The sequence below is a fragment of the Anabas testudineus genome, chromosome 22 (genome assembly GCF_900324465.2).
Source record: "Anabas testudineus chromosome 22, fAnaTes1.2, whole genome shotgun sequence".
NCBI classification, from domain to species: Eukaryota; Metazoa; Chordata; class Actinopteri; order Anabantiformes; family Anabantidae; genus Anabas; species Anabas testudineus.
The window spans coordinates 15,206,186-15,229,830 of record NC_046630.1 but is presented as its reverse complement, the minus strand read 5'-3'; the positions used below and the strand labels follow the sequence as shown (position 1 = coordinate 15,229,830).

Below are 23,645 nucleotides of genomic sequence, written 5' to 3'. Positions count from 1 at the left end.
GCTGCATAAATCAGCAACGCTGTCTTTTGTTTTACCTCACATGTGCATGACGCTGTACTGATGAAGGTTGTTAATGAAAGTAAAGTTTTACAGTAGTACTGATATCAGTGTTTGTGACCCTGCTTTAGAAAAAACTGAAATTGCCAAAACCCGTTTCAACATGTGTGCAACACAGACAATGAGGAAAAACATAAAACAAGGGAATCATAGGAAGTGGAACTAAAGAGATGAAACAAGAGTAAATAGGATGATGACAGATAAATGAGTAGGAGGTGAAAAGTGAAGAGAGGGAAGAACACATGGAGTGAGCCAGTCTGATCCACAGTTTAGATCAAGGAGAAGAGGGTTGAGCAGCCCGAGGCCAAACTGCATGCTGACTATTATAAACAGTTTACATTGTGCATCCCCAAAAATACACACACACACACAGACGGACACACACATTACGCACAGTAGACATCCTCCATGCAACTCACATATGTGCTGGAAAGCAAACACATACAACCCCACCTAAAAGGAAAGGACACATTACAGGAAACAGTGTTCTTGGTAAGAAATCCACAGAAGAAATGACTCATGTATGCGATAAGCTTCATGATCTGATGGAGCTGACCCCTCTGATCCCTCTTGTGGTCACTAATGACACTGCAGCATCCACATACTGAAAGTACATTTTTTATTACTGTTATTTATTTACTTTTTTCTTGGTTGGGGTTGGAGTGGGGACCTGTTACGGCACAAACAGGACAAATAAAGTATTGAAAAGAGAAAACTAGTCAGGGTCAGAAAATAAGAAATGTAGGTATCATAAACACATAACATAAGTCAAGGTAAAGTCCTACCAACAATTACAAATTAAAATCAATGATCAGTCTCATGATCAAGGTAAAATAGGAAAGGTTTAGTATCACACTTCTATGTTTACACAGATGATACCTCTATTGTCAGCATAGGGGACACATGCACACCTTTAGTCCACAAACTACTTTCACTAATGACCAGATTTGAAAGAAATATGTTGTTGTTGTTGTTTATTATTTATTATCATTCTTATGGTTATCTGCAAGCACTCATACACATATGATACTTAGAGTGAAACAACTGAATCAATGAATGTATGTACCATTTTAGGTAATGTTACATAAAAAGTGTAACGTCACACAACGTTTAAAAGGAAATAAAACATGTCATTGATCTGAGAGGCATCCCCAGTTCTGTTTCAAATAACATTTAATATTAAGCAGACAAAAGAAAACAAAAACTGCTTTGCGTAATCTACATGAGAGGATGACAAGACGATTGATGATGTTGACGCTGTATTGACGTTGTGCAATAATTAAATGACCCTAAGTTAATTTAACACAGTTGAACACAGACCAGAGTTTGATCTGTGATGGGAGAGTTGCAATCTTTGAGAGTCTCATAAAAAATTGTAGTCTTACAGAATGAATGACTTTTTTTCCACATCCAACCATGAGTCCATTTTGAGGCTTAATCCAGGTAGATACATATGGGTGCTGATGATTTATGATATAAGTGTAAAAAAAAAAGTTTGATTAACAACAGAAATGCCAAAAATGACACCTTCATGAAAAAAGAAACAGAAATAAAACAAGAATGCCCGAACAAAAATTGGAATAGCAAATCATAAAAACAAGCAACAGCAAAGATTTAAAGTGACTGTGTGCCACTGTGGAATTACGTAGAGGTGACTAAATGTGATTCCTACTATGACTAACCGCAGTTAGTCATAGTAGGAGGACAGCTCAAAGTGAAAGGAGAACACGTCTACATGCAAGGGATGAATAACAATGTGTCTGTTTTTTTTTTTAAAAGTCCTCATGATTTGAGGGTCTGTGACCACGGATAGAGCAGACCTGATGGATATGTGCTGGGAAATGGTGGTATTGAGTAAGCAGTATACAAATGACAGCAATCTGACACAAAGATTACCAGTTTGGGTCACCTATAGAAAAAAGAAAAGGCAAAGTAGAATGACTGTGTATTTTCAGACATCCAATCACTGCGTAACTTGTTTCTTTACACGTTTGTGTGAAAGGTTCCCAGGTTAGCAGTTAGCAGGCAGCTTCAGTGTCAGAGTTTACGCTCAGCGTGTTTTGATGCATGCGCTCCAGTATCCGGTGTATACTACTAAAGCTGGGCCTGTCTGACGGGTGAGTGCTCCAACAAAGCCGCATGAGATTGTACAGCTCCAGAGGACAGTTCTCAGGACAGGAAAGGATGTGACCATCCCTGACGTAGTAAATAACCTCCTCATGACCCATACCATAATACGGCTGCATCCCATGGGCGAAAATCTCCCATAACACCACCCCATATGCCCACACGTCTGATTCCGTTGTGTAGCGGTTGTAGAAAATAGACTCTGGGGGCATCCAGCGAATGGGGATGGCATCATTCTCATTGGCTTTGTAGTAATCAGCTGAGTAGATGTTCCTGGAGAGGCCAAAATCTGCGATCTTCACCACCATCTCCTCCCCTACCAAGCAGTTCCGGGTCGCAAGGTCACGGTGGACAAACTTGCGCTCGGACAGGTAGGCCATCCCTGCAGCGATCTGCTTGGAGACGGACAGCTGCTCAGCACAGGAGAGAAGTCCCGCCTCCAGCTCAGAGGAAAAGCTGCGACCTGATAGGCTGGCGCGGCTTAGGGTGCGCACCGATTGTGTTGGAGACCGACGACGCAGGAACTCGTTGAGGTCACCGTGGGCCATGTACTCAAACATCAGACACATCGGTTTACCCACTGCACACACACCTGTGGAAACCAAGCACACGGTCCAGTTCAGTTCATAATCTCTGACATCCACACGATATCCCGCTGATTACATAAGTTGCGCATTTTCCCACTGCAGATGTTTGCAAGAAGAAACACAAACACACACCCTCTTACACAGATGTTGGTGACATCACTAAAGCAAGCTGTATCAAGTGTATTTTTTTCTTGGGCAGTGTAACACATAGGCTCACCGTACAAAAGTAAGTAAATATTCAGCCTAGACGTAAACACAGACAAAACCATGTGAGATGTTTTACATTAGCAGCCCTCTGATGTAAACAGTATACCTGAAATGTGTGTGCATTTGCAAGTGAGGGCTTCCACAGCCTCTCAACATGTATAGATTCTCCATGTGGAAAGCAAACACAATAAAATACATCCATTTTTAAAAACTAATATCCAACCATTAATACATTTCCTACCACTGCAAATGCCCTAATGCCAGGCTTATTTACTTTCTACCTATAAATGACTGGTTGTCTGCTTGTTTATTTGTGCATTCCTGAGCAGTGCTTGAAGGAATTAGAGCACACACCGTTAGCGCTGCATGATTTGTGGATATGCCATTTACATGTGAGAGTAAACTAAATCAAATCGCTAGGTTTGCCAAAAAAAAAAAAAAAAAAAAAACTCTCGTGGTGTTACACAGTAGTTTCAGTTTCTCTTTCTACAGGCAGTTGTGACATTACTGCATGACTAGTGCATTTTCTTTGATTAGTCACATTGGCCACAATCATCATTTCGATCTAGCGAACTTCGCTGCTTCTGTCTGTGTGTGAAACGTGTCTTGCACCAGTAGCCCAGTCATTCCAACTACACAAAGTCAGTGTAAGAACTGCAACAACAACAACGTGGACCTGTGTGTGCGTATTCCACTCCATCCCTAAATATACAGAACTCAGCACATGCAACAAAGTGACACGTAGACACATGGCATCTCTAATTTTGACACGAATATTTGTGCGCAAGATTTGCGGTGTATTATTAGTCCATAGGGTAATTAGAAGGTTAAGGAAATAATCTATATGGCTCTGGTTTCATTTGTACCGCATACTTTGGCACCAGTGTGTCACTCTTTGGATGAGTCCTCGAAAACTAATATCACTCTGAACTGAACAGACATGAGTTCGATGCACCTTTTTTTTTTCTGAAGTGTTGATGTAAAAATATTTCACAACTACTGGAGCCACAAATAGAGCGAAGCAAACAAACCTCTTCCAGCACAGCCGATGACCAGTGGCTGTGTTTACTCACCGACAGAGCCAAATAGAGTGTACTGTATCTCTAAAAGTCTTCCTGGAAGTACAGTGTATTTGCACGCTAGTTGTTTGAATTAGATTAGATGACTTGTATTAGTGGAGATACACTGTAGTGTGACTCAATAGTTTATCACCAAGTGAGATAAATGTGGGGAAAATAACCCCTTTATTTTCACCTTTGTTCAATCTAATGCTAACATTTATGTACATTGTTTTATGTAAATCACCTCTTCTACTTATGACTATTGTCGTTCAAATTTCTGAAAATGCAAATACTGCAGTGAGGTGCAAGGTAAAAGCTGTATGATGGCGTTAAATTGTTCAAATCTACCAGCTAAAGGCTTTAGCTACCCAAACTTCACCACAGTCTACTTACCACAACAACATTAAATATGTTTCTATTATATCAGATGAAGATATTCTTTAACAGTCGAGAAAATAGCCTTTCTCTTTCTTTCTTTTTTTTTTTTTTGCCTTCTCTAAGTAGCTCATATAGTCTTTCTCTATTCCCGTGTGATTCTGTTTTTGCACTTTTCCTTCTCCCTCACGCAAACACACTCATCCAGCAGTTGGACAATGTAAAGTCCAGCTGTGACTTTGCAGCCTGTTTGGGAAATCTAGTTTTTGGCACGCGCTCGGTCTCAGCAACACAAAACATACATAAAAATACACCAACCGAGGAGTCGCACGATGTTTGGATGGTCAAACTCAGCCATGAGTGCTGCCTCTCTCTGAAAGTCATTCTGCATGTCGGCTGAGGCTTCCTCCTTGAGCATCTTCACAGCCACCATCGTGAAAGACTCCATCGGCAGCAGACCTGGCGCTCTGCAACAAACAAGATGTACGCATACACATAAATCTTCAAGAACAAATGTAGCTTTTGTTTTTGCCAACAGAACGTGCACAGTTAGTGCACAATTACTGTTTTGTACTGAACATGTCACCTGGCAAAAACATACACACACACACACACAAACACAGACATAATGTACTGTATATAGTACATGCATGACAACCTAAATAGACCAAAGCAGTAAATATCATCTTCCCTGACAGCTGGGCTTCTTGTGTGTGTGTGTGTGTGTGTGTGTGTGTGTGTGTGTGTGTGTGTGTGTGTGTGTGTGTGTGTGTGATTGTGCTCTTTCACTTTTATCTTTGTTATGATCAACAGGAGTTTTATACTGTGTTATTGAGTTTGTGATTAAAAAAATAGGACATTTTAGACCTCCTAGCTTTAGCCTTAAGGTTAAATTGTGACAGCAAGGTTACACATGCTGTATATACTAAGGAACAATTAAATCAATGCCTCAACATATATTGTGTCCGCATGCGGCTAAGTGATTTTTGTTTACGCTGCCGTTTCTCTGTGCTCTTGAGTGTGTCCAGGAAAGTCTTTATTTGCACAGGCTGTGTGGGTCTGATGACGCAAGCAGATTAGTGCATGTGTGTGTTCTTGGGCTCTTGTGTGTGCCTGTATTATGTTCCCAGGGTCGTCCATGTACTGCAGCATTCCAGTTTTCACTGAGGGCTTACCAACTGACCAGGAGTACATCTTTAAGACCTGGTGAGCTACACACTACACGTGCAACTGTTAACACAGCACGTGCTATTTTAGTGCTGTGCAGTATGTTCTGTACCACTTTAATTCTTGGGCTCCACATTTTTACAGTCACCTTCTAAGACCAAAATAAAGATTTAGGGTAGAAGAGAATAGGACCTAACGTTTTAGGAATACATCCTCTCTATGAGCCAGGTCTGGTATTCGCTCGAGACATTTGTGTCTTGCTGTGAACAGGGTCAGTGTGCAGTGTATGTGACATCTGTACCAGCTTCCCTTGTGACTTTGTGAATGACGCAGCAGTGCTCTGAAATGCCCAATGACCTCGTTTAGCCTCTCTCACCCTTCTATCTCTTCCTCTGCCTGAGAACTACCCACATTAACATGTTGGCCCCTGGCAATGAATTATACATTGACAGCATTACTAAATATGGGGTGGAATCTTTTTCATTCTTTTGTTCTCTCCTTTTTTCTAACCCCATGCATTTATCTAATAGAGTTATTTGCGGTCAACATCTATATTGAATTTTTCATCCACCTCCCCCTCTCACCTAGCTTGGAAAACCCGTCCAAAGGCTCCCTCTCCAATATCTCTAACGTATTGGATGTTATTCCGTGGATACTCGAGGGCCAGCAGCTTTGAGTTCAGCAGCAGGGGAACACGCTGGTACATGGGGTTGGGGTGCAGTCGATCCAGCAGGAGCTCTGATGGAAGAGCACTCAGTGTTGGGGTCTCCATCACCCTGTGCACAGAAACCCAGGGAGTGAGGTATGCAAAGGTAGATAAGGACCGCTGCATCTTGTCTTTTATTTACGTACCTTTTCCGGTTTCTCCACTGCCTCCTCCTCCTGCGACAGGCGAGGATGATAATGGAGAGGAAGACTCCAACTGCAAGTGCAGTCAGGACTATAACAATGACTGACATGGAGTAAGCTGGAGATGATACTGTGGTCATGGGAGGGACGCGAGGAATTTGACGAGGGCCAGATGATTCTGGCCCTATCACTGACAAACGCACAGAGATAAAGTCAAAGTCAGTATGCTACAGGCTTCTATAAACGATAATCTAGAAAGGTGATCTTGATTTTAAGTAAAAAAATACTACAATGATTTGATCAATCCAGAAAAGTCATCAGGCTGAGTGACCCTCAACTTTTGAAAGGTAGTGTATTTATTATAATGTGTATGTATGTTAGGTAGGCAGTGTAAATTTGAGTCTGAAGGTACAAAAGAGAGCAGAAGGCAGAACCTGGTATTGTTTTAGCCTCCCCACACTGTGGGACAGAGCAGTACTCCCATCGTATGTTTGGATTAGAGGTGAAACACCAGGGCTTGTCGCTGATTCCTCCTGGGTTCCTGCAATGGTTTTCTGAGTTCTTTAACTCGGGAATGACATCCACAGACAGACGGTGCTGGTGAGGAACCTGCAAGACAATGCATGATGGTAAGATGAAGAGTGCACTGCCAAGTGGTTATTGTGCATACCACATAACCACAACACAGCTAGGTTTGACTCGGGCTGGGGACCTTAGCTGCCCAAACTAAAGAATAAAGTTCTATAGTAATGGCTTGTGCAGCTGTTTTAGAGTGCCAATTCAAACACAGAACACCTGGTGTCTTCATGTGTCGTGTGCATCAGTCATCAAAATGGCAATGGTCCGACCTATCCCCAGAGTCACAAAGCTATAAGCTGAAAAGACTGGGTTTGCACGTCTGCTGCTGCAGCTGAATGTGTCAAGCAGACTGCTCACAGTGTTGATTTCCCACTGTTGCCAGGAATGTCAAAGCAACACATTTTAAGGCACAAGACATTTTGCAGCACTATAACAAGGTAAGGCCATACATCTGCCTTTGTGTTATTATTCCAAGAAGCACAAAATGCCGGTTGACGTAAAAAAACATGTTTTAGTGGCTTAAAAATGACTAATACTGTAAATTTGTCTGGTGAGAATGGTTAAATTAAATTAAATGCTCATTCTGTAGTGATTCAGTGTGTCATAGATCACATTTATGCTTAGTTTATACTTAACACATAAACTTGTTTCGCACACTTGGGGCATATTTTTAATACCATGAAGTCATCAGGGAAAACTAATGGAAAACATTTTTCAGATGGAGACTCACATACAAAAAATGATACACAATCATAGATTAGTAAAGATTTGCTCAGCTATCACATGCCAATAGTGATAGTGTTGTCCAGATGGTGCAAGATTTTGTCATCTGTAAAATAAGCAAATGCTTACATCTTGAAGTGATTAAATATTGCACGTTTTTCTTGGTTCTGACGACACAAAATTCTGCAGCATTTAATACAGCTAGATGACATTAATAGTTTTAATAGCTAGACATAAATTTCTGCAGCACAGTTATACTAGGAATTATTCTACATTTGCAAAACAGGTCTCTCACGCACATCTGATGCAACTTTTTAAAAAGCTTGATCAATATCACCAGGTGAAAACTATACAAAAATCAGCTTTGTACTGAATGTTCATAAAGACACAGCCAGAAGCATAATTTACAAGGTTTAAAGTTAAAGAAACAGTGGCACTGAGAGTTCAGTTTGCACAGTAAGGTGCGTACTAAACAGAGAGGAACTTCAAAATGCACACCACTACTGATGACAACAGCTCCAGTATGCTGAATATTATCATTAAGCCAAAGCAATTTTTGGCGATTCTGTTCCGATTGTGCTCTCAAGCATATGTCCACCAAGGCTTGGCGCCATTGTCACCTGACTTGAACCCCATATACAACCTTTAGTGGAATCTGAAGAAAGTGGTTGTAGCATGCAAATCTGTAAATATTATCGGCCGTTGCCAATAAGGAGCAGGCTAAATATCTTTAGAATCCTTTGAGAGTGGGTAAAAGTTGCATTTGTTGTTGAATTTGAAGGAAACACTTGATACATTTGTGTTGAGCTATTTAAAGTATCGTTGTTTCATCTGTTCATTGCAATCAACTGAACTTCATTTGCAGAGGGGGGATGAATCTTTTCGAGTGCACCTGTATTCTTTCATCATCCAGTTGGTTTTCTTGAATTCAAATGTACTAAAATTTAAATCAAGCTGGTGTCTGCAAAGTTAAAGTAAATGTGCCTGTACTGTAGTTCTTACAGAATTCTCTCACACACACCCACACTCAGATATTGCACCACCCACCCACACACACATGCATCTCCAGCCAATGTCAACCAGTAGACGAAGACAGTAAATCACATCATGTCTTTTCAGATTAAAGATGATGTTTGTTGAAAGAGGCACAGATGGTCAATATGCTGAGTATACGTTTGTGTGGGAAATCAAACCAGTCTGTTTATATGTGTGAAAGAGTGAGCATTTTTGCATGTTACAGACTATGATAGACAGTGCTCATATTTTTCATCTGGTTTTGGGTGTGTGAAGGACGTGTCAGAATGAAAAAAAAAAAAAAAAATTATTTGTGAACTAAAAATGTATGACAGCAATGTGTGAGGAGAGAAAGAGGAAGAAGATAGAGATTTCTCTTCAGTAAATTTCTCAGTTTCACATCTAGTATACTGTATATACGCAAGTGTGTCTGAGCAAGTGTAAAACATTCAAGTGTGTGTTTGTGTGCTGGTAATGGAGTCTGTGCAGCATATGCGTGTGAAAGCTAATTGCTTCCAGAGACAGGATATGACATGTTGAGCCCCTCCCTCCCTGCTGACCTGGCACACAGTTGCACACACACACACACACACACACACACACACACAAAGCACAGGAGAGTTGTAACGGGTTCACCCCAACAGATCCTCTCACTCAGCAAAGCCATAAAAACATAAAGGGGCTTTTAGGCCACAAGGAGTGCATGCGCGTGTTTGTGGGAACCTGCTTGTGTCAGTGTGAGCTTGTGTATGCACTTTTTGTGTGTTCTTTCTCTTTCTGAGTAAATGGCAGGAATGTTTCATATAAATCTACCCAAGAAACATCAGTCACACATCAATCATTTGCTGCTTTGAATCTGGGATCTCTGATATTTGGGAACATAAATGCAGGAAGCAGTCGTGTTGGTGGCCTTACTCTCAACTTCTAGAAAGCATCAACAACTGTTCAACAATTCCCATGATACTCCTTGAACCTTTTCCATCTTTAGTACATCCATCTTTGTCATGGGGTGATTGTAAGTAGCAGGTTAATTACTGTAATTAGCTACTGTAGACTCAACGCAATGATAGAGTAATTTTAAGCAGGCTACACAAGAAGCACAATTGAATTACATTATACTGACATGTGTACATTGCAATTAGTAAAAATTGCAAGCTCCGAGTTTGTCCTCCAACCCCTTTTTCACACGATGTTGCATTCTATATTTCACTTGTAGTAAAAGTTTGTGAGTTCTACACGTTGCGTATTGATGTGACACCGTGGCTTTGGGAACATGCATGGACACCATGATACCTGTTGGCTCCACGGCTGACACGGGATCCCAGACCTCGTCGCGTTCACACCCCCTTGGTAGAAACGCCCTTTGTCACTGTAACATGTGGCTGTTGATACAAAACAGTTAGAGTTAGAAGATTGACATTTTCTCACACTGATGATGGCGGAAATGCATTTTTGAGCCACTAAAATGCTTGTGTGGCTTACTTGTAACTTGATCTTTGTTGATGTCTGAAAAGTAGAAAAGAAAAATGTACATATTAAGAGGAAGTATAGCCATTAAATAATCTGATCAAAAATGTTTCCTGGAGGAATCAGTGCAGAACCAAAGATCCATTCAGTACAGTCAGGATAAGGTTACAGAGCAAACAGAACACATTCATATTCTTGTTACTTGATACCACAGACACACACATACATACACCTACAATTGTATATCTTGGCTTTGTCTAGATAGTTCATCTTAATGACCTCATCAGTTTCAGTGACCTGCAGTGTAGCAGGCCAGGCTTTATTTGGCCCAAGCAACGTTCACTTGTGTGCCTAAAAAGGTCTGCTAACGTGTTTTGATTGCAGTGCTCAACTGATTTTGCAGGACAGAACCAAAGTGTCTGAGTAAGAGATTTCTTACCTACAAAAGGGACATGTGTACAAGCATCGGGGTCTGTGCCAAGACTTGGTAAGACCTGGCAGTTGGGCAGCAGTGAACTGGGAGCGTGGGATCCTGTTACAGAGCTCAAGAAGCCAGGCTGGATAGAAGTGCTGCCCTCTAGTACCAGCCACTCTTTATGACAGTACAGCTCCTTCACTGCCAGGCAGTGTTCTCTGTCATGAATGGAAACAAATTGATCATCTTCCTTCATTTTTGCATTCAGTCATTCTGCAATTCCTCACTTTGTTAATTACTCTCCAGCATCTTCATAAACTGTCAAAAACAGACTGAACAAGTGACAACAAAGAGGTTTTACCTGCACACAGGTTTGGGTGCTGGTCCTAAACCGGATGGGTTGCAGTCGGGGAAGGAGGAGTGGCAGAGCAGTGAGCGAACTGCTGGGCTGCACAGCATACTGAGTCCTTCGAGCTCCTCCCACCAGCTCTGGACCAGGTACTCCTGCATGTCCTCGGGGTTCGAGAACGATGAGTTAAAGAAGACCAGCGAATCGTCTCGCAGTATTGAGCGGCAAACATCTCCACGATAGGCACTGCAATAGCCTGCGACGCCCTTGTAGAGTCTGAGCAGTGGAGACACACACATACTGTATGTATTAGGCTTTTATTGCTTTGGCTGAGAGTTAGTGAACTTTGGTGGAGGTATGTGCATTAAAGAAATACTCATTGGTGGTCAATCAACTATTATCCCTCTTAATATCATTTACATTCATTATTATTATTTGAAATGACATCCTGTCTGTAGGATTTTCATGCTGCCTCTTAATTGAACAGGTCAATCAATCATACTGTACATACAGTAAACCTGTGCCACGAACTCCCTGTGTTCCTGCCTGTTTAATACCCAATCTGTCTGCCATCTTCTTTTTCAGGTCATGTGTCTGTGTTTTAGTCATCCAACATGGAAATGATCCTCACGTCTCTAGGTATATTTCACATCCATGGCCTGCCTGCCTGTCTGACAGCAGTCCCTCCAGTTTGCTCTCTGCCTGTCACTACACTGCAGCTATTACAAAGCCCAGATGTTGCCTCTTGGGGAGGTTGGTGTTTCAGCAGAGTTAAAGTTGAATCGTCAAACTTAAGGTTGACTCTTAAATCTGTCAGCCATGCTATCATAGATTCCTTCTCTTTCTGTTCTCGCTTTAACACTGATGGACTCTTGTTAAATGCAATACATATATGGCCCATATGTGGTCATTGGTTGACAAATCTAACCATTAAGCTCGTCCTTTTTGTCTTTGACCTCCAATCTAAAGTTTTTTTTTTCTGCATTTCTACATGTGTGCAGCACTTTTCTTTCTTTCTATGTTGTCTTTTTTACCCCTCTCCATGAGTCTCACTTTTTTCATTCATATAGACCATATGTGGTAACAGCGGCTGTGCTGGTTCAGCAAAGTTCAAATTCAATTCACACCATATGGGTGACAAACACAGTAAGAAGCTGTAAAACATAAACCACTCTTACCTCCACTCTACGGGGAAGTGGCAATATCCAGAAGATGTTGGTTGTATGAGTAGAAGTAGGAGGAGAGGGAAGAAAAGGGAAGACAGAGAGATGAGGAGCAGCAGACAGATAAAACTCTGTCCCAGTTGAAACAAAAAACCAACCATGGTGTCCCCCTCACCAGTGCATAACTGGCTGTGAGGAGAATAAGGGGCAATCAGGTGGAGGGACAGTGTGTGTGGCCAGGGCGGGAGGGATATGTGTGTGTTTTTCTAGGTGACTGTGGTCATGGGGTGGGTGGGTGGGTATGGCTGGGGAGTATCAGACAAATGGGGGAGACGACAAACAGCTGAAGCCACAACACTAATACAACTGGCAGCTAACATAACACAAGACAAGCAGTAACCACAACCCATGCACAGACACAATAGCTACAAGTAGCGTTTGTACTAGAAGTGGCATTCAGTGTTTTTTTTTTTAATCCTATAGAAAAATAGAAATACAATAGAAGGATGTCTTTACCTTCAACAGTGACCCTAGCAGTTGCCTTGACTGTGTTGGCTCCAGCACTGTGTCTGTTGGAGGCCAGACATGTGTACAGAGCTGGTTTATTCACCGTCACTTTAAGAATGGACAGAATTACCTCTCCCACCAACGTCTCTTCGACCGACGCACCCGAAATCTGGAAAAAGAATCGGCAGCGATACAGCATGTCATTGTACGAAAGGAAAAATTACACTTAAAACTGCTTTAATTAATGTACAGGAACACCACAAGCAGCTAAAAATCATTGCTCATTGGCAAAAAATGCTGTTAAATTGTTAATAATGCTAATTTAAAATAGTAATATTATAGTCTGGGTGTTGACTTGATAAAATGCATGCTCCAATAATGTGGCTGGCATTCGCAGTATCCACTCGTGATCATTTAAGAGTTAAATACGCCCTGGTATTCACACAATGCAGATGTAGATAGATAAAATGGGTTTGTCGTTGGTAGCTTCTGTGTTTACACATACCTACATTTTATTGATATATGTCAGAGTCTGAAATGTGTGTGTGAGTAAGTGGGTCGAGGTGTTGAGATGCAGCATGTCTATATTTGACGTTGTGTCTGTTTTTAGGAGGAGTGCTATCCAGCCCTGTTAAAATTAATGACCTCAACGAGCTGCCAGGAAAGCAGCTCCCACAGTCATTTTAATCAGCACACACTAACATACATAGAATTTACAAGCATTATGGGCCTATAATCACATTGTACCTAGCATCCAAGACTGTTAAATACCAAAGAGGCACACATTGTTTCTGTCTGCATTCTTAAATATGTAAATCTTAAGAACAAAACCTCACTGTAGGGTTACAGAAGTGGCGGGGGAAAAATATGACCAATACACAAACTGAGTGATGAGGAGGTGCAAGTACATGACAAATGACAAGGTGCTGTTTTTAAAACTACTGCACTCTACATAATGTCAGCAGTCCACTCAATAGTGAGACACTTGCTAATAATCCTCCTATTTAAAAACTGAGAAGCACAGCGTTAACATCCTTAGCTCTACAACAGGGAGAGGGTGAGGGTGTTGAGAAGGTGCCCGTGACAGCCACAAGTGGTGAAAGACAGGCTAGTGAACATGACAGGCATGGCGCATCAACCACATGCTGCAAAGGCACGGAGACCACAGAGGAAGCCAGCACGCTCTGGTGCAGTGATGCACCAGAGCGTGATGGCCACTTAAAAACCACAGACATATTGTACATTGTCTGTTGGAGTAGGACATATTAGTCCTAATATAACAGAACCTGTGTGCTTGAATTCACATTTGCCCTACATTTTTAAACTGTGGTGTTACACCACCGGTGTGGTGGGCATTTTACACTCTAAAAACTAACTGACTCAGCTCAGCTTGCACGCTGCCCTCTTTAATATAGAGTGGTGAGCTATTCAAGTACACAAGGCTTGTTCCATGGCATGTGTCATGAATAATGTCTTGTCCTGCTGTCCCAAACTGCAGCACTGCGTGTCATTAAGCCGGCAATGGTGATTAAAACCAAACCATCCCAGTGATTCACTCGCTTGTTAGATCATAATGTTCCGATTATTAGTCATCTGGATGTTTGGCAGTCACTAAATCTGTTTTAATTATGCTGCTTGTTTATAGCATTCATCAGTCGGTACCTTTAGAGCTCCTATTGTTTATGTTGTCAATACACAACAGCCCTCTGTGAATCTGTAACAGCTACAGAATAAATCACAGTAGAGCTGTCTTGCGTAGTGTCGCCGGGCTGTTGGAAGAACCCTGATGATACACGCTTCTCCTTTGATAATAGCATCAGAGCAAAACAATTAAAGCTGATAACACTGCGTGTTATTGGCTAAATGGAAGGCAATCTCTTCAATCCCCTGTCACCATAATGAGAATTCCTTGGCTGTTTATATCACTGATCCCACAGCCAATGTGTGTGTGAGAGGGAGCATTGCACTGCATGAGTGCTCCAAGTGTAATGTTTTTCTATTTGACCTTGTTATGTACATGATTACTAAGACATTCGCTTTGGACTCATGGTTTTAATTGCATTGCCGATGCACAGCTACATGCACAGCATCTCTGTGCTGTACTAGAATATTATTAATGAAGAGTCATCAGCAAACAGGAAGCTCGCTGCTGAAGATGTACAGCATGAGTGCAGCCTATCTATCCATCAGCACTATGCGATGGGATGACTTTATAAATAAAGCCTTGTGAGGATTTCACTGGACTGTGACATAAGCTGGATGTCTGTTTTTGTCGCAGCTTTCCCATTATGTAGGGCTCTCCAGCTGACAATGTGTCACAATGTCTGCTACGTGATAAAAATTTCTCTGATCTTGGCTGTGCTGACTGACATTAGAGCCAAATGAGAACACTGTAAAGGAGACAAGAATATTCCTGTTGAGAGCACAGTCATTCATGCAAGGCCAAATGGACTGGACAGACATAAATAGTTGGATGGATGGATGGAAATGCTGTTGTAGAGGGTCTTTAAATTGTCAGGTTCGGCGCATGCAGCTACTCTTGTTGGTTAAACCATTAACAGGTATTGAACCTAAAAACTTACAGTATTCCCATTTTCCAGCCAGGTTATGGTGGGGATTGGATTTCCTGTTGCGTTACACTCCAGGGAAATCTGGCTGCCATACACCACTCTCTTCTCCTTAGGAACCCGCAGGATTCGTGCTGGAGCTGGACAAACACACACACACACACACACACACACACACACACACACACACACACACACAGCAGTGTTGAAATATTAATGTGCCACAGCAAGACAATTACATTATATTGTGGTACAGTATATTGTGGCAAGAAAAAGCATGTGACACATTTTGTTTTTCTGAAGCCATTCTGTTGTGTGTTTAGGGTCATTGTCCTGTTGCATTACTCTCACTTCTACAAAGTCATTCTGCCAAGACATTCTCACATTATCCTGAAGAATTTGGGAACTTGAGAATTCATCTTCTCCCCAATCACTACAAGCTGGTCAGGCCCTGATGCAGCAAAGCAGGCCCAAATCATGATGTTACCTCCACGATACTTAGTTGGGATGTTGCTTTTTCTTGTTACTGTATGTGTGTTATGAATTACAGCTGCTTTATGTGCATGCATAAAGTATAAAAGTATAAAAATCTTTAAAATACTTACCTTGTACTTCTATGGTGACAGGCTTTGAAAAGGCCAAACCAAAGCTATTCCTAGCTACACACCGATACTGTCCCGCATCCTCTCGCTGTATGTTATGGATCTTTAGTGCACCATAGTCGAGAATGGTAACACGATCACTGACCTGGAAGGGAGAAGGAAATTCTACTACTACTTCTACTCTATTGGTTAGAAAGATGCTTTACTGTCAGCAAATGGTTATTTAGCTGGTTACATTGGTGAAATGCTTCTTATAACTTGAAAACCTTCTAGAATAGTGTACAGTATGATGTCTTTCTCTATGTAGAAGTACATACCTTGATAAGCTCATCATCTTTGAGCCAGGTGACATCTGGTTTGGGGTTGCCAAGGGTAACACAGGGCAAAACTGCCTTGGATTCCACCAGAAGGGTTACATTAGTGGGATGGCGTTTGATCTGTGGCTCTGATGGAGAGACGCGCAAGACACAGTGGTTCAGCCTTTTGGTTTTACATTGAACAGAAGAACATTTTAGTGCCACATATGTTCACTTTCTTTCATCAGATCAAGATTGACTGGGCTCGGGCCCTACAACTTTGGAAGAAAACAGACATACTCATTTTAAGCTGCAGCGCCCCACAGCTCTTGGCAGGCTCCCCAATGCCATTATTAGCCAGGCAGCAGTACTCTCCATTGTCTGTCTCTCGGACATGAGGGATGATTAGCATCTGTCCATGCTCCCTGGTGATGTAGCGAGTGTCGTAGTACCTGGCGGAAGAAAAAGGAGGCATGTTAGTAAAAATGACCAATGGACTTTTGTTTTTACTGTAATTTATTCTTTAAGGTTCTGAAATATTAAGAGCTCTATATATCGTATACACAACAATAAAGTACATTTTAAATACTGCATGTGATGAATATAAATATTTGGAATTTTTGATATTTAAAACTCCTTGCAAATATTAACTTGGTTATATTTAACAGCTAATGATGATTGGGCCTCTGGGCTTTAATCAAATTATATCATTTTAGCCTAGCGGTGAGCTACTAGTTTTATTTCTTTATTATAATTTTTTATTAGTTTTGTCAAGTAGTAGTTAATGTTACCAATATTAACATTTTAAATTGCTTAGTCTTGCTGACCAAAATAACAGCTGACTTGACTTGACTTTAATCTTATAGTAACTAATTGCAATTGTCCAATGTTCACCTTTTATAGGTCATAATCATAATGTTAGTAACATTTTATTATCTTAATGGTAGTGTTGCCTTGGGAAAGACCAATATTCTCTATAATAAAGACCAACATGAAAGTATTAATTAATACTTCAATACTGAAGCTTAAAGAGGATTTAGTTGTAAACTTACATTATTGGTTGATTATTCTTGGTCCAGGTAATGTCAGCAGATGGGCGTGACTCCACTTCACAGATGAAGGTGGCATTGTGATCCAGGAGTACATCCAGTGTCTCTAACAAGGTGATGATACGAGGTGCTACAAAACAAACAAATCTGGTTAAGCCAGGTCCACATAGTGCAATCATTTATGCCTTGCATAACATAACATGGATTATTCCAGGAACATATAAACAGCTGCCTCTCTTCAGTCAGGTTCTTTGACATTCTTGGTGTTCTTATTTTAGGCTAAGTCATCCGTTTCAGTCCGCATCTGGTCATGTCTGTTGACTACTGGGACCAGATCAGAGGTTTTGAGGTTTGTATTTGTGGAGAGCAGAAGTTAGGGATGAAGGGGGATATTGAGGGAAAGAATATGTTTGCTTATTAGTGAAACTTACATCTGAAGCATTTCAGGATTTGCAGTGAAGAGAGATAGTTGAAGATGTCAGAGGATTCAAGCTGAAAGAAGTTGATTAAGCAGAACAGCAAGAGAGCCTGTGAAGTTGAACTTATCTTAACTTATCTGAAGTTACGAGGCACACTTGTGATAGTACACTTAATTTAATCAAGAAGAAGTAGAAGCAAGGACAACATTATAATTTAGTGTTTATGGATAGACTCCATCCCCAGCGCACACCCTGTTCTCCGCTATCTCATTTCAACACGTGGTCTTTTTTAAAAGGAGAATGAGTAGTTACAATCTCTGGGCAAACTGAAGTAGAACCACCTGTTATTCTATCCTGTTGTATTGAAACCAGGTGAAACCAGGGTAAAGCCGTGATCAGTATTTATTCCATGTGAGATTAAATCATGAAAAGGAGTTACAAGAAAAATGAGAAGAGGGATTATTTCCCGACAAGTGAATCAAGGTACAGTAACAAGGAAAGCATTTCATTATTATTATCTTTAACTCTGGGTGAATTTATTAATAGGGAAAGATGAGAGGGGGGCGTAAAAACAAATACACGCTGAAAGCAAAAATGGATGGAAGAAGATTTCAGTAGCGGCAGCTGTTTACACGTGGCTTCAGATCAGAGACATCAGGGTTGCTTTAAACTTTGTGTGAACCAATAGAAGCAGAAAACAGGAGTGAAGAAAGAGAAGAGGGGCTGCGGAGGAGAAAAGAAAAGAGAGCGAAGGGGGCGGACTGGCGTTTTAAAAAAGCATCGCGTTGTGTCTCATGTGAAGGAAAGATTTCACAATAATATAATTGGTAAAAAAAAAAAACGCTGCAGTACCCACATCCACATCTTCAACTTAAGGTCACCACTGCTATTTGAATCATGAGCAGTCGAGGGAAAGAAACTGTAAATCACTGATGTCCTCACATGGGGTCACACCTTGGCTTTAAACACCACGATACGATTTTAGCCAAGGTCAAAACCCTTATTTTAGCCATGTCCTATGGACGGCATCATTTGTCTTTTGGTCAGTCAACCAGCTTTACAGTATTGCAACTCGATTTTTAAACAGTCTTGGTGCCCGGAGGAGGATTGTCAGTGCCTCTATTGATCCCCTAACTTTCCATCTCGTTGTGATTATGTTCCACCACACGTTTTGCTGATGTTATTGCTGTCATTGCTTATAGACAGTGTTTGATGAGGTTCACAACCTACAGTACTTCCCCTCAGGAACTTTCCAAGAAAAGTGTTTAGCGTCTGCACGTTAAACCGGAGGCTTTGTTTTGGAGAATCTGCGTATCTTCCTGTTGCCAATATTATGTCTGAACAGATGGACAACATCTGAGGAGCGAAGGTTTCGCTATGGCTCATGTTTAGCCACATGACTCATTATTTAGAGCAAACGAGAGCCTCGCCGCGGCTGACCTCGTAAGACCTTGTGTTCTTGTTATGGACAATGATAGTTACGCAGTTCTGTTAAGTCCTTCCGAGGTGGTCATGCAGTTACAGTGGTCACAGCCATCACTTTCAAGTAATGTAGCATTACTTGACCCAAACTAACTTCCTTACATTTTTAATTGTCTTCTTTATTTTTAGTATTAAGTGTTTTTCCACTCCAAAAATATGAAACGATGCAGTCGCTCACGTGCAGGACGGAGATCTCATCCAGACAAGTGACTCAGCTGTTAATAGCATGGGCTCTTTTAAAGACACTAAACACGTATTCACCGTGTTTTCATCATGTTTTGTTTCCTGCGGTGTCCAATAGATCCCTGTCTACCTCTCCAAACTCCCTTTTTTTTCCCCCAGGGAGCCTGTAACGTGGGTTCCTTTTGTGTTTGCTTTGAAATCCAGTGTATCCTCCAGGTTTTTTCCATACTTTGAGTCACATTGTAAACAGCGTTGTCCTCTCTTCTCTCTGATGCTATCATGCAGACCAGATAGTTTTTATTTTTTATTTACTTTCGTTGTGGTCAAACAGAACAAACACAACTTTGTTTTCGTGGCATGTCGGGGGATCTGATGTCTGCAGAAGAGTCGGCCATTGTTTATGCTGATTCAGTCAAAAAATACAAGCTGAGCAGCATCAAACCCCCATTTTAACCTGTCGTGCTGCCTTTAAATGCAGTGCAAGTCATCTTGATAGATCCTGCTAGTTTTCTAGACTGACTCACAGGAAACTAGCTAACTTATTAACTCCTAATTATCAAAGACATCACTCATTTGGCAGAAGATGTTGCAAATAGCCACATGTTGTCTGCAGTAACCAAAATCTAATATTTTCTAACTGCTGCCCGTCACTGGTTCATTTATCTGAAAAATTGAAAGCTTAAGACTTGAAAGCTTTTCATTCAACGAGGAGGTCTTTAAAAAAAATATATTGTTTTATTAGGGGACACATCAATAATGATGGTTGTCATTTTATGTGTTTGCTCACGATCACTTCAAATTAAACCAACCACAGCTAATAGAAGCCAGCACAGCCCAGCAGAACACATGAAAGTGAGTCCTTTGTGTCATATAATTCAGCTTTACTCAAATAGTCCACGCCTTAAACCCACAACAAAAAGCAGACAATAAATGCTGAGTAACAAAATAATGTACTTTTACAGCGCTGGTCAACCCACTGTTACTAAATATTAATTTGCAAGAGCAATTGCAGTAAGTCGGGGATAATAAAGAGCCCAACCTTGTTCATATTCAGTCATTGTCAGACACAGTGTCTTTGATGATGCCTTGTTTATTCCGCTAGCTGCACCAAGAAGGTGAAGTTTTGTTAGCTTTGAATAAAAAAAAATTAGGCAACAATGGAATAGATTTCCGTGAAGTTTCCCACTGACTTTAATCCTCTGCCTTAGCTTCACAAAATGAAAAATCCATTGCATTTACTTCCATTACAAAGCATCAGCAGTTGCATTTGATCCATAAATGATTATATTATTATTATATCCTCACTTATGTAGCTAAATATGCTTGTTGAGAGGTTGACACAGTGCATTTGTTTCAGTCTTGTGATCACGGACATATTACAAAAGCTCAGGTTGTCCATTCCTGCACCATGCCAGCCCAGCCTAACTCCCCAGCTACAGGCAGCCACCTGTTTTCCTGAGCCTGAGTGTGTGGCATGTGCTGTATATCTATACTTATAAAAGATGTATTGTATGTCTACGACCTACTCTGCAGGCCCTGCGCATGTGACTGTAAAATTGTGCCAGTGTTTGATAGGATACACATCTCGCATGCCCAGCTCTTATGTCATTTTTTCCTCATTTCAGCACCAGTTTTCTTTTCATGTAAATGTTACAGTATATGGTGCTGATCATGTTTACTCGTAGTGTAAAGTAGCTGCAGTGGAAGTGTCCTAAATAAATGGAAATTGTCATATTAGGAACAGGAGTAGGGCTAGGTTAGCCACATTTACAGCAGTGTGCAGAGAGGATATGCCGGGGTGTAGGAAGGATATAGATTTAGTCACATTTACACTATGTGGGCCTTTGAACGCCTTCTCCTTTTCCCTGCAGGACGGTGGAAAACAGGTGATCTTGGTGTTAGACACGTGGGGAAACACAAGCTGCATTCTCTTTAGGAAAAGTCTTTACAGGGGGTGAAATACAGTTGCTATGTGCAGGGATGCTCTCCACGATATGTCCTTTGTAATATGTTGATGTTTGTGAGCTCTTCCTTGTTACCCCACATGTGCACGCATTATTAAAAAGGCTTCAAACTTAACGACCACCTCCACACTAGAGTAAGTTGAGATGTGCAGATGTCATGTTTTTTTATGATTACACCATGCGAGTATAAACATAGTGGCAAACTATGCCTTAAAAAACATTAAACAGAGGCAGTGCCTACATACGAAAACCTCACTTACCTCTCTGTATGCCATAACTCGAGGCGACCAACACCAACAGAAAAAGGATCTTGAAGACCAAACTCTTCATCCTGGCTCTGAAATGATCCATCTGGACAAAACCTTTATACAGCTACTAACTGTAATAATAAGCTGGAGGTTAGATTCCCATGGCAGGTGAGGAGACGTGCTCGTTGGTTCACTTGGTTTGTTTCTCCACTGTGTGCAACTGCGTGTGTCTTAGCCAGGGACAGCCATGAGCTCTTTGCTCAACATGGACTCGCCTCAGTCACTCTGTGTGTGTGTGTGTGTGTGTGTGTGTGTTTCAACTTTGTGATGGACAGTGGCAGCTGTTAGCTGTCCTCATACACAGCCGCTCAGGTTTTGTAAGCCCCCAAGGCTCCAGTGCTGTCGAGTTATCCATACACAACAGTGTCAGCCCACTGTTTGTTCACTGAACCACACGACAAGCTACAGTCAAGGTTCAGTTTTTTAGTGTCACGTCAGCTATGTAGAAATTAAAACACAGAAATCCCTGCTGTGTATGGTATAACACACACACATACATACATACAACATATAGTAGGACAAATGCTGCATTAATGTTGCGAAGAATAGTCGTACCACCCATCAGATGGAGACAAACACTCCTATAGAGCAAGTATAGATTCATCAAATAAACACAGAGTAGCTCAAATTATAGTATGTCCATCTATATCCTTTTTATTTTTAACGTACAGTCCAATGTGCATTACATATTTTTACAAACAAATGCACCCGCTCACTGTTAATACCTTGCTTACATTTTTTGTACACACACAGAGGGCCCAGGAAGCAGCCTTTGTGCCCACCTGTTGCCTGCCAGCCTGTATGTCCTGTTTTATTTTAGGAAAGGAATGGCATTTCACTTCATTTTCTCCGTATCCATTCTGCTTTGGATGGAGTCAGCCATTGTACTCCCTCGGTCACAGTATATGCTGTTTAGGCTATTGTTCATTGTTGTCAGGGGGGAAACACCTCTAGATAAGACATCTAGATTTTGTTTGCTTTGGATTTTAATTTGTGTTGTCCATCACAAAATAACAGTATTGTGCTCATAACATTATGGAGACAGTGGTGTTTCCTTGTCTTGTTAAATGTTTGAAATGAGTTTTAGATCTTTTCTCTGTTCTTACATTTATGTTTGACACCTCTCTCTGGCTTCATGTTGTAGAACTTTATGCATTAATACCACACTGTATTACTCTAAAGCAGTCCAGCTGAAGACTATGATTTTAGGGGCACTGATTATGCTACTAACCACTGGGTGATGCTGTTACAGAGGGTGAGCTGTAACTGCATAGGTGAGTAGGAGAGCGATTTTCAAACAGCTGGAATGCACCACTAAATTATCTTAAATGAGTAGCATACCAAAACAACACCAAAAGAAAAAAATATATATAAAAAACATAAACAAATACTATATAACATATGTATTATAAAAATATATTTTAAAAAATTCAGTATTACATTACTACATTGACAGAGATCTAAAGCACAGCATTGTTGAAACTCTGGCTCCATCTGCTGACAGAATCATAGCATTACCTAATCCTGAAGAAATTGCATTTAGCATTGGAAAAATACACTGCCTGTCACCGCCTGGATTTAATCAGATATCCAATAGGAGGTAAGAGCTCCCTATTGGATAATAAGTGCATGGATGATTATGTTCCAGCTGGAAACAATAAGTTATTTAACTCTAACTGATGTTAATCTGTTTGAGGAGGGTCAAATTATTGGCATGAATCAAACGAAAAAAAACATCTAAGGAGACTGATGAAACTACTAAAATTGGGTTAAGAACTGTCTAATCGAAGAAGGTCGTGTGGTCTGATGAGTCCAGATTTACCCTGTTCCAGAGTGATGGGTGCATCAGGCAGGTGAAGTGACGCACCCATCATGGATGACTCTCCCATCATCAATACAAGATCTTGGCACAAAATTAATGCAACTCTGGACAGGAATAATTGTGACATTGCAGGAGCTTATCAAAATGATGCTGTGTGCCATAACCAAAGCTAAAGGCGGTCCAATGAAATTGTAGTGTGAGACTTTTTTGGACATTTGTGGATTTGTTTTGTAACAGATGTATGAAACAGCTGTTTTCCCTTTGTAGAAGATGCACACCAAGTGTAGTTATGGTTCCACTTTTGCC

At 41.0% G+C, this 23,645-nt stretch overlaps 1 protein-coding gene across 1 annotated transcript; it reads right to left on the bottom strand.

Moving 5' to 3' along the window:
* Window positions 1–719: 719 nt before the first annotated feature.
* On the bottom strand, window positions 720–21,686 carry musk (muscle, skeletal, receptor tyrosine kinase). The gene is given in 18 exon segments (XM_026339078.1): window positions 720–2,082; window positions 2,085–2,776; window positions 4,733–4,881; window positions 6,166–6,357; window positions 6,434–6,620; window positions 6,865–7,039; window positions 10,040–10,128; window positions 10,229–10,252; window positions 10,653–10,846; window positions 10,990–11,253; window positions 12,156–12,162; window positions 12,657–12,816; window positions 15,230–15,354; window positions 15,820–15,961; window positions 16,134–16,261; window positions 16,413–16,564; window positions 17,165–17,291; window positions 21,470–21,686. Coding segments are annotated over 18 exon segments (2,940 nt in total). The 5' UTR covers window positions 21,561–21,686; the 3' UTR covers window positions 720–2,040.
* Between the last annotated feature and the right edge of the window lie 1,959 nt (window positions 21,687–23,645).